This window comes from Asparagus officinalis, chromosome 1 (assembly GCF_001876935.1).
Source record: "Asparagus officinalis chromosome 1, Aspof.V1, whole genome shotgun sequence".
In the NCBI taxonomy this organism is placed as follows: domain Eukaryota; kingdom Viridiplantae; phylum Streptophyta; class Magnoliopsida; order Asparagales; family Asparagaceae; genus Asparagus; species Asparagus officinalis.
The window spans coordinates 86,828,003-86,841,713 of record NC_033794.1 but is presented as its reverse complement, the minus strand read 5'-3'; the positions used below and the strand labels follow the sequence as shown (position 1 = coordinate 86,841,713).

At 39.5% G+C, this 13,711-nt stretch overlaps 1 protein-coding gene across 1 annotated transcript; it reads right to left on the bottom strand.

Moving 5' to 3' along the window:
- LOC109827213 (heat shock 70 kDa protein 15-like) lies at positions 1,319–9,568 on the bottom strand. The gene is given in 10 exon segments (XM_020394180.1): positions 1,319–1,755; positions 1,758–1,800; positions 2,994–3,124; positions 3,825–3,974; positions 4,055–4,201; positions 4,292–4,486; positions 6,646–6,843; positions 6,921–7,016; positions 7,098–7,322; positions 8,015–9,568. Coding segments are annotated over 10 exon segments (2,532 nt in total). The 5' UTR covers positions 9,185–9,568; the 3' UTR covers positions 1,319–1,578.

Sequence of the window (13,711 nt, the reverse complement as noted above, 5' to 3'; positions counted from 1 at the left end):
CATCGTTACTCCAAGTGCAGGTTTCCGTGAAAACTGTATCATCAACGAGTGGTTGTTGCTGTTCGTCAGGGTGTCCGCTGGGTACAGCCGGTAAATACATCGATACAGCATTTGCAGAAGATTGATGTGGTTTGTTTGGAAAGAGTATAAGGTGAAAGAGAACGTGACATCGTTACTCCAAGTGCATGTTTCCATGAAAACTGTATCATCAACGAGTAGTTGCATCGTTACTCCAAGTGCATGTTTCCATGAAAACTGTATCATCAACGAGTAGTTGCTGCTGTTCGTCAGGGTGTCCGCTGGGTACAAGGCAAATACATCGAAGTTGCGACCGTAGTCGACTAAGTTTGTCCCAGAAAATAGTAATTTTAAATTATTTTTCTTCGGCAGCTGTCCACAGTTTGAAACTGCATTGATCTACGGTGAATATATTTTCCAAGGAAGCTAAACAATGATGCTGTAGCTTTTAGCTATTAGAAGAACAATCCCCTGACTAACAACACATCCCCCCAAAAAATACACGCACACTACGAAAATACCTAATATAGGATAAATACGTCCCCTAACATCCCGAAACAAACGCATAGCTCCAATGAAAAAGCATAACAGCTCCTAAGAATTGGCACATAACTACAGTTCTCTAAATAGAACGGCACGCTCCTAAGAACTGGCACATAACTACAGTTCTCTAAGGTACCGTTTGACAAAGGGTTAAGTGAGGGGTTAAGGAGACTTAACCCCTTCTTAACCTACCAAACACAACAAATCTATATAAGGGTTAAAGTGAGTTAACCCTTCATAATTTGTCAAACATAAAAAATATAGAAGGGTTAAGTTAACCGTTCTAGAGGGGTTAAAATGAGTTAACCCCTCAAAATGAGGGGTTTACTAATACTCCTATTTAGATGGAATAAGAGTTAACACTTCTAATTATAAAGAAAATAGTCAAAATCATTGTTATTCCCAAACACTAAAACTGATCATAAGGGCTAAAATAAAACTTATTTAACGGGTTAATAATTTAGTCCTTCAGATTATCAAATGGGCTAAGTACATTAATCTTTTTCTTTAACCCTTCTTCATTAACCCTTTGCCAAACGGGATCTAATGTTTCCCTAGCTCCAATGAAAAAGCATAACAGCTCCTAAGAACTGGCACATAACTACAGTTCTCTAATAGAACGGCACGCTCCTAAGAACTGGCACATAACTACAGTTCTCTAATAGAACGGCACGCCTCATCGTTTTGTATCTCCCAATGAGGAACAATGGAAACGCAATGGAGAACACGTACATTTAAATAACCGACAGATATTGCAGAAGACAAGCAACAGAATAACCCCAATAAGGGCAAAATCCAAGACTTGTTGACCTCAATAATAATGCCTCAAAACCTGGGGAAAACTGTTCCAAGTATAAAACTTAAATCTCTTGAAAAGACAACAAATACAAGTTTGCGAGCTCAATTGAAATCCATAAAGCCAGACACATCAACAAATCACCTATATCCGAGTGAGAGAGAGAGAGAGAGAGAGAGAACACCATGATATATAATTTTAGGGTCTGCTTTTAGCATGCTTCAAGCTGTTGGGGTTGCCTCGGGCTTTTCGGTATCCATAGATTCAGTGGCAGGTGGCTGGGTGCCTTGCGCAGTTTCTTCAGCCATTTGTTCTCCACCTTCTTGCTCTTGTTGAGATTGCTGCTCAGCCGGTTGTGGTTGAGGAGGGGACTCAGTTGGCGGAGGTGTCTGAGGCTTTTGGCAGGTGCAGGTCTAGGCTTGGTCATTATTGGCCTGCAGAACCTGTTAAAGAGCACAATTTCAGATTCTCATCAGCACGCATCATTCATGAAGCATACATACCAGATTTTATTTTATTTTATTTTGTGAAAGAAGCATGATATCATACTGATCCAATGCAGCTCATCCCAAAACGATAGCATTTTCATAGCTAATCAAATCATACAGGTAATAGCAGCAACTAATACAATATTGTATTTATCAAAAGCCAAAAATCAAAAATTACTATTAAGAAACCAAACGATACTGCGTATTGTATTTATCAAAAGCACAAAAATCAAAAATTACTATTAAGAAACCAAACGATACTACGTGAATTTCATTCTTCGATTCAATTTTGTTAAGGTCTCTCAATGCACTAATGTCATTCTTACTCAACGAGGACCAAATGTTGCTACACTTCCCCCTAGTACAAATTTTATTACTTCACCTAACCGGTTAGGTTAGTGGCTTCCACCGTCCAAATGTTTCTTTCTAACTTGTGTCCCAAATGGGAGCAAATCAAAGGAATTTAAGAGTTTGCCCTGTGAGGATAACCAGCCCTTATTACATTCAGAAATTGACATGGCCCAATTGACCAGAAATCCAGACTCTCACTTTTCCTTTCCTAAGGAAACTTTTCCGTGGAACACAAAAGCATCAATAACCACAATTTAACCTAGATGCTTACAGTATCCAACTCGTGATCCAGAATTCTTTTTCTATGGAGGTGTACCATTATGCAAATAAATAATAACTTTACGCAATATAAAATCAGCTCGACAAAGCAGGCTATGTATCAGAATTCTACCTTGATAAAAAGCTGTCACACCGACAGATATGACTCGAATGAAGTTTGCATTTACAAAAAATCAGTGCATGTATTTTTGTTGCTGAACCTATTACTGTAGATGTGCTGAATTTTTTTAATTTATTTTTTCCATATCACAATAAATGTACTCTATAACATGCAGCGTTTAATCAGCAAGATAAGAAAGAGAAATAGCAAATGTAAGATAGCCTTGACATCTTCGCTTTCAGAGCTTAAACATTATGAAATCCATGTAGACCAGGTAAAAATCATAATATTAGATTCTCAATATCTTCATAACAACTCCTGTCTTTAACCGCACAAGACAGATGGAAACATTTTCAAGCCACAAAGTGAAATTTCACTTATGTCCTAATGCTCAAATAATCAATAATAGTTTGCTTACCTGTCCAGTGCCTCAGCCTTTCTCTTGATATCAGCCGAAAAAAGAGCAGGAGTGGCATGTTTTGGTAAGCCATCCTGCTGCTGCTTTTTCTCCCTTAGCCATGCTTCAGCTTCCCCACACTCATTGACAACCTGTTGAATGAGAAATTAAATTCCAAAAGTGATGGACGAAAACAGAGAAGGAAACTTAAATGTTACAACATCCAACCATGCCATCCCACAAACAAGAAAGCAAAGCAAGCAAAGGCCAAAAGCAAACATGACGACAAAGAGGAATGCAGGGAAAATAATGCTACAAAATGAAAAATCACGTGGTTTTATCCTTTCATGTTAATACTCCAGGGACCACTGGAAAAGTAAGTGAGAAGCTCCGGAAGCAAGCAAAACAAATACAACACATATACACATACACATATACATACATACGAAAACTAGAAAACACATACCAAATAGTGAGGAATATTCACCAACATAAGGCAAAATTTTAACAAAGAGGAATTACAACAAAAAAACACAATAGCACAAGACATTGGCAAAGTTAGGGAGACAAACAGCATATCCAATAAGGATAACTCATAGTGAAAAGTTCATGTGCAAATGGCATCAACAGATTATCGGCTGCAGTTGTAGGCAGCTCATTTTCTTAACAGATTTGGAACAACAGGATTTCTAATACATACTGAAATATCTCACGTGAACTCCTAAGAGTAGGTTTGTAAATGCAATTGATAGGGGTCATGTAAGAAAATCCACGCCGAGTTAAAAAGCAGACTGAGAAACAACCGATCAGCATAAAAGTGCAACATACATCAAATAGGGTGAAAGATATTACCTTCTGCTTTTCTGCCAAATCAATGTGATCAAATTTCGCATCTTTAGATAGTGCTGCCTCTCTATAACTGTTGATACAGTAGTTAAGTTGATTACTAGCTGGTTCTCTCTCCGTCCACTCCTTATAACGCTCCTCAATAGGATCACCTTGCTGCATTTTCGACAAGTTTTCTTAAATACCCTGACATGTAGATGACTTGCATGGGAGAAATAAGATAATGGATCAAGTACCTTTTTGAGCTCGTCAAGCTTTGCAATATAGACACCCTTTGTCTCATCCTCACCATCTTCATACAGCCAATCCTCAACCTCCTGAAGTTTTGCAATCAACTCATCCTTTTCACCAGCCGTTACAAATTCCTCATACTTGTCATGAAGCTGCACGAAAGGGAAAAAGGTTAGGCTTGTACAACCCTTTATCATACATCAAAAAACCATTTCCTCACTAGTTTAAGCCTAATTGTCTACCTTGTTGCGCATGTCATAGACGTACGCCTCCACAGCATTCTTCTTGTCTTTGGTTTCTTCCATAACCCGGTCTTGTAGAGCCATTTCAAATTCCTTCTCAACAGCTTTCTGCAAATCTGCAGTCGCCAGGCCTCCATAAACTAATTCAACAACTGGCACATTGGTCTTCTTTACCTTCTTTTTTGAAGGTTCAGCCTGTGATGACAAGAATATAGATTACTTTCATGAAGATCACAGTGGCAATCATCAATTGCAAATTTGTACTCCAGAGTAATATGCCAATGCAAATTGTGTGATAAATAGGAGCCATATCAATACCAAGGATGTACTTCGAAACAAATAAACTTTATAATGGATAGATAATGGAAAGCAAGTTCTTTTCTGCCAATAAGGGCGGCATGAACAAGTTCATCAGAAACCCCTTGCAGCCATAAAAAGTGACACCGTGTACACTATTATTATTTATCTCTATGATATGGTAATAAAGAAATTATAAGCTCTGTTCTAGAGTACAACACGACCTGAATAGGCAATGATAAAGTTATTAAAACCTCATGTGCAACAAAATCAGAAGCGCTCAATTAAAAAAAACTATATCTTAATGTGCACACTCATAAGATTACTTTTTTCAAAATTTAACTGGAAGCATTTAAAACATTTAAAATATTCTTGAGAAGTGACTAACAGCAAATAATTAAATAAATCCCAGACAACTATGATATCTTGCTTGCATTACAGATTAGTTTAATACTAATGCTACCAATGTAGACAGCACAAAGACAGTTTCATGGTGATTGTGATGTGTAAGAGGACCAACCAAACACTAGTGATCAATTTAAACACAAAAAGACATTCAGAAGGAAGTCATGAATCCAAAATCAGGAATTCAGATATCACAAGAACTCAGATGTCACAAATCACAGGACAGTTACTGTGGCCACCTCCCACCACCTTTCTTTTCAATATACATTTATACTGCAGAAAGATAACAAACAAGAGAAAGAAAAAGGTGTCCTTGCATCATCATAGAAGCACCCAGTAGACTTCAAATGTTTTAAGTAAAATCTAATTGTAGGTCAGCAAGATGGATAAAATGTAAGGTTGTAAGCCTGCGAAAAATATAAAACTGGTAAAAATGAAGGGTTTGATAAGGTCTCTATCTCATTAAGGAAGATTCCTAATTTACTCAAGCCTCAAGGCAATATGGAATACCGTTAGGAAAGACAGGACTGCAGCTCGTCAGAGCGAGCATGCAGCGTCACATGCCCAATTTAACTAGAAAAATTATCATAAACAACCAGGACCAATATATGCCCATGATGCCTAGGAAAGATCACAGTTCAACCAGACCACTCCACTTGCTACTCGAGTAACTTACTCCACATTAGGAGCCATTATTAGCCAACTCTAAAGATGTGAATGATCTGTTACTTTATGTTTAAGTTATTATAATTTATCATATGCTTTAAGTTATTAAAATTTAAGTACAGGAATCGTGAATCAAATGTAACTCCCAAACCAATTTGAATTGCATTACCCAGAATTAAAGGTATTTAAACAGGTTATTTCAAGTTTAAGAATTATTTTTCGAAAACATAGGTGGACCGCGTGGTAAAGTGATCACACTTATTAAAATAGTTCACATTTTCAGACAAATCTTGCAAGCATTGGTCAGTGGCTAGAAAAATGCTGTATGTAAACTGCATAAAGGCAAAAAATGTTTAAAAACCACAGGATCAGCTTTATTATCTACAAGTCACGGCCATAAGTTGGATTGCACTATACTTTGCATCACTTGATTTTTTTGATGACAGAATTCTAGTAGCAGTATTTGAGTTCCACTTATCGTATCTAATCTCAGTTTGAAATATGCAAGACCATGTCCATATCTACAACCAGAGACTGAATTAAGCAAAACAACTATAAACATTTACCAGTTCTTTCCACTATCTACATCCAAAATCCAATAAAAGAAACAGTAATAAAGAAGGGAATCTTATTCTGACTATGTTGGTCAAACTTTAACTGATCATGTCTACCACTTCTCTTATAAGGAGAATCCCAATAGCTTTTATATGTAATTGTACAAACTAGTCTAAATTTATGTCTACTGCTTCCGCTATAGAGGACCTCACAATCTTTTATATGTACTTCTACAAACAAGTCTGAGAACACTAATCCATACTTTATTATTTATCAAATCAATTAATTTATGTGGCTGTGCAATAAAATAGTGTAATTCAGTAAGCACAGTAAAAATAAAAAAGTAATGACCGGTTCCATGAAATATGAATGATACAATGATAATCGTAAGAGAGACCATTCATGAAAAGGTTGTAGATAATGTTGCCCACCTTAGCATCTGTTTCCATCTGCACAGGCTTGTCTTCAGTCTCCGGCACACCATTCTCAGCCCCAGTTCCAGGAGCATCCTGCATATTGACATCATTTTCAGCAGCAGATGAGTCAACTTTTGCTTCATCTGTGTCCATCTTGGCAGGTGCTTCCTTGGCAGCTGTAACCGTTACTTCAACCTCTTCCTCCTCTAACATCTAACACACGAAAGATACATGTCAGTATGTAAAATAGTATTAAATACCAAATTCCGTGATCCATCACCTATACTTACTGTTGCTGACTCAACAGAAACGATTCCATGGAGATTCAGGCGGACCTTGACTTTCAATTTTGCCCTCTCACCTTTAGTGGATTGAAATGGACCAATCTATGAACAAAACAATAGTTATGTAAACAACACACAGAGAATTTGAGAAAATCTAGCAAGTGAATAGCATCTAAAACATACTGTATAGGTACTAATCTTCGGCAAAGCTTGTAACTCATTTGCATCAGCATACATCACGTCAACAGAGAATGTATTAGATCTGAAGAATGTCAGAGCCTTGATGCTTGGAATTGGATTACCCTTGGGAAATACAATTGTACTCTGATTTTCCGCCGCTCCACCCTGTGCTTCAGGGACAGAGCCTTTCCATGACAGGGCAATCGAAAAGGGGAAACACTCATGCACCTTTAAAATAGACAAAGAACAAGTCAACATACAATAAATTCAGTTAAGTATATACATAGCTTAAAAACAGTAAGGCTTAAAACAGCAAACGTGGATTTACTACCTGTAGAGATATTAAAGCATGAGTAAATAAATGAACAATTCTGCCAAGTGCAACAAGTTCATCTATAACAATGCAATTATTACAGCTTCATCTCACACTCTAGATCCAGCTAACGGCTAGTAGCATAGAAGTGCAGGTGGTTTGTGCATAAGATGGTTTTTCTTGGGGGGCTAGCAAGAAGAGCAGGATTGCAGTAGTCTTCAAGCGGACAGGTTATTTTTTTCAGGGAAGACAGGAAGATGAACATAGATTATATCGTGCAGGATAGTTCAAGCATGTATATTAGCACTATCCTTCTTTTCTACGAAAAAGTGGCATGCCTAGTTTATATATAAGTATTTTCCTAATCAATTAACAAAATGGTAATCCCACACATCTGATTAGCAACTCCCCGTGAACGTTCATGCAACTGGCAGTAAATGAATGTATTCATGTCAAAGCCTTACTTCTGATTAAACTGCATGAAAGGTTCCAATTTTACCCGACTAAAACAAATTACAAAAGAAGAGATGTACTATTTACACATAACCAAACATCCTAATAATAACAGGACAGTATAATGTGAAACAAACTGAGCAAAAAGTTCTACCTGAAACTCGCGCACTTTGAATGTGGGGCTGAGCATGGCACACTGAAGTGCACATCCACGAGCAACACATTCACTCGCATTCATTGTCCTTCTTGGCTCCTTGCCGAAGAACTCTGTCAATATCCTAATTAAAGCCGGGACTCTAGACCCCGACCCAACAACCTCAACAGAGTGAATGTTCTCAACACTCAATCCCGCATCAGCAAGGGCTTTCTCCAAAGGCCCTTTAACTCTCTCCAGTATCGGTACACTAATATTCTCAAACTCATCCCTCTTAATAAACCCCCTAACATCCTTCTCCTCCATCAAACACTCAATATTTAATGGAGCCTCAGGGTTCGCACTCAACACCTTCTTCAACTTCTCACAAGCAGCCCTCAACCTAAGACAAGCCCTCGCATTTTGGTACACATCAATCTTATACTCCTCCTTGAACTTCGCCGCAAAATGCTTAAACAAAACCTCATCGAAATCTCGCCCACCAAGTGATCGATCAAAAGAATGAGCCAAAACCTTCAGCTGCCCCTTCCTAAGACCAGCAATGCAAACCTGCATGCTGGCATGCCCAACATCAACAAATGCTACATTCAACTGATCATTTTCAGGCAGATCAGTTTTATAAATCCCATAAGCCAGAGCAGTTGCCGTGGTCTCATGAAACAACCGCAACGGATTCAGTCCAGCGATTTTCGCTGCGTCCATCACCGCTCTCCGTTGCAAATCCGTGAAGTAGACCGGAATCCCAATACAACAATCAACAACCGCAGCATTCAAGTTCGTCTCAGCGATCGCCTTCAGGTTCGAAAGAACCATACCTAGAACCTGAGTAGGCGTGAAAGCTCTTTGCTCGCCGAGATACCGAGCGTGGATCAACGGGAAGCCATCAGGACCCTCGGTAACAGCAAAAGGCAGCGATTGGATATCACGCTGAAGCTCAGGATCTGAGAATTTCCGGCCGATGAGGCGCTTGATCTGCGAGATGGTGTTCTTCGGGTTCATCATCGAGGAGGCGGCGCCGGCGGTGCCGATGAACCGCTGCTTCTCGCCGAAGCAGATGATCGTCGGCGTCTCGCGCTTCGACTCATCGTTGAGCACGACGTCGATACCTCGCTGGCGAGCGACGGCGACAATGCCGCTCTCGTTGCCGACGTCGAACCCGACCACGCTCATCCTCGGATCTCGCTGATCTTAACCTAGATCTGGAAAATTTCGGGATCTTTTAAGAGAAATCGCGAAGGGATCCGAGGGATTAGGGTTAGGGTTTTGGAGAAATACCTTGAGCAATTTCGTGATGAATCGAGAGGGGATATAAGGAGCTGAGGAGGGTGGGGCTTCTTCTGGAACCCTCGAAATTAAAAGAGCGAAGAATTGAGAGAGAAAATAAGGGATCGTAGAGGTTTGATATAGATCGCGCCGTTGTTTCTTGGGGATTGGAAATGGACGATAGGATTTTGAGGAAGAGTGTTTGGTTTTGGAGTTTAAATAGGGTGAGAATATCGGGTTGATGAGTAGTAGGAGAGATGAAGTGGCCGGCGAGTTGGACGAACGGGTTCCAGAAAGATCTGAAGTCTACAGGAGTTGAGTGGGAAGTAGAATGTGGGGAATTTTTTTCGCCGGACCCCTTGCATTTTGAGTTGTTTACCACTAAACCCTTCTGAACGATTTCCTTTCCCAGCAAAGCCCCTAGAACTTTGCATGTCTCACAGAATTTCTCTACTTTCTGATTTTCCCAACGGACCACGTGACCATAAACGGCAAATTAATAAAATTTTAATAGAAATTTTTTTTTCAATTTAGTCATTGTCACTTACACATAATGAACTATCTCTCATCCTAAACCGGAGATTTGTTTTCTAGGGATAGTAGAGTATTGCATCCTCTCAGAACCTTCGAGAGGGGGGCATTGATGTGCGGGAGGTTCTAAGACATTTATGTGCCAAAGAAGGAGGGCAACATGTGTTTTTTCGCTGCCCCCCTGAATGAATCAGAACGCCCCCTGTGGGGTTGGGGGTGATAAAAATATGGTCAGGGTTTGTTGATAATAGTGTATTAGTGCTGATAATAGTATTAGTAGTGGGTTTTTAGTCCCACATTGATTGTGAGAACCCACCTCATCCTCATCTACTTGTATAAATATATGTGCACACTTAATATTCAACCTAAGAGAAATTTACCCAAGACTCTTTCTCTCTCTCTTACTTTTAACATGGTATTGTAGGGTCGAAAAATTAATGTTGGGATTAATTCTCTTGTTTTAAGAAATGGGTTCGATCACTTGGTACGAAATCCTTACAATCACTCACACTCTCTCTCGATTACAGAGGAAGAGAAGATTAATTCAGCTTCTCTTTTGTTTAATGTGGGTTCTAGGTGGCGAAAGGATGCTTCTCCCGATGCTTGAGTCGAGCTTGCCTCCCGTTGACGATCAGACCAAGATCACAAGAGCTTCTGACCTTCGTTAGCCGACTGGAATTGAAATTCAAACTCCGGATTTACACGCAAAAGCTCTGATTTCTGATGATTAAAAGTCTCAATTAACCAACCCTCTTCTCTGTAGCCATCCATGGCTATTTATAGGGTTTAAGTACGTAACTGACGTGCTACAATCGTGGGTAGATGGCATAACTACCTCATGCAATTCAGCGCACGCCGTAACGTGCTCCTGAAGATTAGCCCACGTGGCTGACTAAGTTTTCAGAGCCGTTACAGGTGAATCCCACGTGGATGACGAACCTCGACCTCAATTGAAACGGAGTTCGTCAAGTAAGACGAGCCTCGAGGTTCGTCTTACCAAGCAAACCTTGCAGTGGACCAGTTTCTCCTGACGAATTTTGTCTTCACTGACTTCGTCTGACGAACCTCGCTTTCACTAACGAACTTCATCTTCAACAGCTGAGTCCAACTATGTAGTAAGTCTTGTAAGTTCCCTTTTAACGAACCTCATCTTTACTAATGAGTTTCATGTCTAGTAATGAGTTTTGAACCTCGTGTCCAATGACGAGCTTCGAACCCCGTATTACCAATGAACCTCGAACCTCGTATCTAATGACGAGCTCCGAGTCTCGTATCCATTAGTGAACTTCGAACCTCGTATCCAATGACGAGCTCCGAATCCCGTGGATCAGTTTCATGAACTTTGTCTTTTGATGTTGAGATCTGTTGCGTGGCGACTCTCGTTCTCAAGGTTGATCTTCACTAATCAACGAACCTCGTCTTCGATTGGGAAGGGGTTCGTTCTCTTAATCCTCCTTTTCACATTTCGAGTTTTGGCATTTTTGAATGCCTACAGGTATCAGAACTAGGGTTATTATTTCCCTTCCAATAAAAAAAATTTAACGCTTCTGTGTTTTTTTGTCAAATCTTGGCATTGCTGCTTTGCAGTCGTTTAATGTTTTTTTTGGCATTTCTTTGCTAGATTTTTGACCTTGTCGCTTTGCGGCCTCTTAACGCATTTCGCGTTCTCGTTTAACCTTCGCGTTCCATTTTAATCTTCGGGGTTATATTTTAAACATTCAGGTTCTATTTTAACGGTATTGTCGTTTCAAGATCATCTCTTGATCTCAAATTTACGGCATAGCCATTTTTTCAAGACCATCTCTCGATCTCAAATTAACAGCATTGCCGTTTCAAGCTGTCTCTCGGCCTCAAATGAACGGCATTGTCGTTTTGCAATAAGTAACGGCATCGCTGTTTCAATCCATCTCGACGTCTTAAACGTTTCAACATCGCAGTCAGTAACGGCTTCGGTTACTTTCTATTCATCGATCTTTCATAATTTTCTTACTGTCATTCATACTACAGTTGAGCCAAAGTCGTTTTAAGAGGTCATTCAATTTTCAGAGTGGCGAAAGGCTATGGCTGAAGAATTTCAGGCTTTCAGCAAACACATACCTGGGATGTTGTTCTATATTACCCTGGAATCTCTTTAGTTGGCAGTAAATGGGTTCATAAGGTCAAGTATCATCCTGATGGTACCATTGAATGTCTTAAAGCTCGTTTAGTGGCTCGAGGTTTTACTCAGCAACAAAGTATTGATTATGAGGAGACCTCTACTCCTGTTACTCAGATGCCCACTGTTCGTACTCTTCTTGTGGTCATTGCTGCTCATAGTTGACCTTTATACCAGATAGATATCAAAAATACTTTTCTCCACGGCTCTTTATCTAAGACAGTATATATACAACCGCCTACAAGGTCCAATATTCCTCTAGGACATGTATGTCTCCTTCGTCGTGTTGTTTATGGTCTCAAGCAGGCACCCCGCACTTGGTTTGAGTGTTTTTGCGATGTCGTGCTCAAGACGGGCTTTATGGAAAGTTATCAAGATGCTTCTCTATTTGTTCACACTACATCGTGTGGTAGAGTTTTATTACTCATCTATGTAGATGATATGATCATTACATGTGATGATGTGGTTGGTATATAGTATGCAAAATCTCACTTGTAACAACAGTTCCACATGAAGGATCTTGGATCTCTTTGGTATTTTCTTGGTCTAGAAATTTATCAAGGCCCGCGGGGTGTACTACTATCTTAACAGAAATATCTCTCGGATATTCTAGATTGAGCTGAGCTAACTGACAATGCAATTGTCGATACTCTATTCTAACAGAATATCAAACTTCGCTCTACTGATGGTGAGCCTCTATCTGATCCTACCCGATATCGATATCTTGTTGGTTAGTTGGTTTATCTGTACATCTCTCGACTAGATATCTCTTATACTGTTGGCATTGTCAGCTAATTTGTTAGTGCCTCATGTTCTGTATACTATGCTGCCTTATTACGGATTCTTCGGTTTCTCCGGGGTACTAGCACTCGCTCTCTTCTGTTTTCTGCTACATCCAAGTTAGAGCTTTGTGCATATTCTGATACTGATTGGGTTGGTGATTCCACTACCAGAAAGTTTATCACAGGTTATTGTATATTTCTTGCTAATTCCCTAATTTCCGAACGGAGTAAGAAATAATATGTTATTGCTCTTTCCAGCACCGAGGTAGAGTATCGTGCAATGTCCACAGTAGGTAAAGAGATTATTCATCTTCGTCATCTTCTCAGTGATTTCGGTATTTCTATTTCGACTCCTACTCGTCTATATTGTGATAATAAGAGTATCATTTAGATTGCTAATAATCCAGTATTTTATGAGATGACCAAACACATTAAGATCGACGCTCATTTTATCTGTAAACAAGTTATCAAGGATAAGACAATTCTACTTTCTCATGTGACATCCGCCATCGAGCTTACAGATTTCTTCACAAATGCCTTACCTATTTATTAGTTCTAGTTTCTTATACGCAAACTCATTTTGTTTGATCCAATATGAGTTTAAGGGGTGTTGTTGATAATAGTGTTAGTAGTGGGTTTTTAGTCCCACATTGGTTGTGAGAACACACATCACCCTCCTCTACTTGTATAAATATATGTGTACACTCAATATTCAACTTAGGGAAATTTTACCCAAGACTCTCTCTCTCTCTCTCTCTCTCTCTCTCTCTCTCTCTCTCTCTCTCTCTCTCTCTCTCTCTCTCAACAGGGGTGTTAGGCAACTCCTCCACTAACCAAATTAATGGAGTTAACTTGAATAAGCAGTTTAGTTTCTTGTTAGCTAAAACAAGGCTAACTCTCAGCCTAGTGCTTTAAGTTCATTTAGCCTTCTCTCTCTCTCTCTCTCTCTCTCTCTCTCTCTCTCTC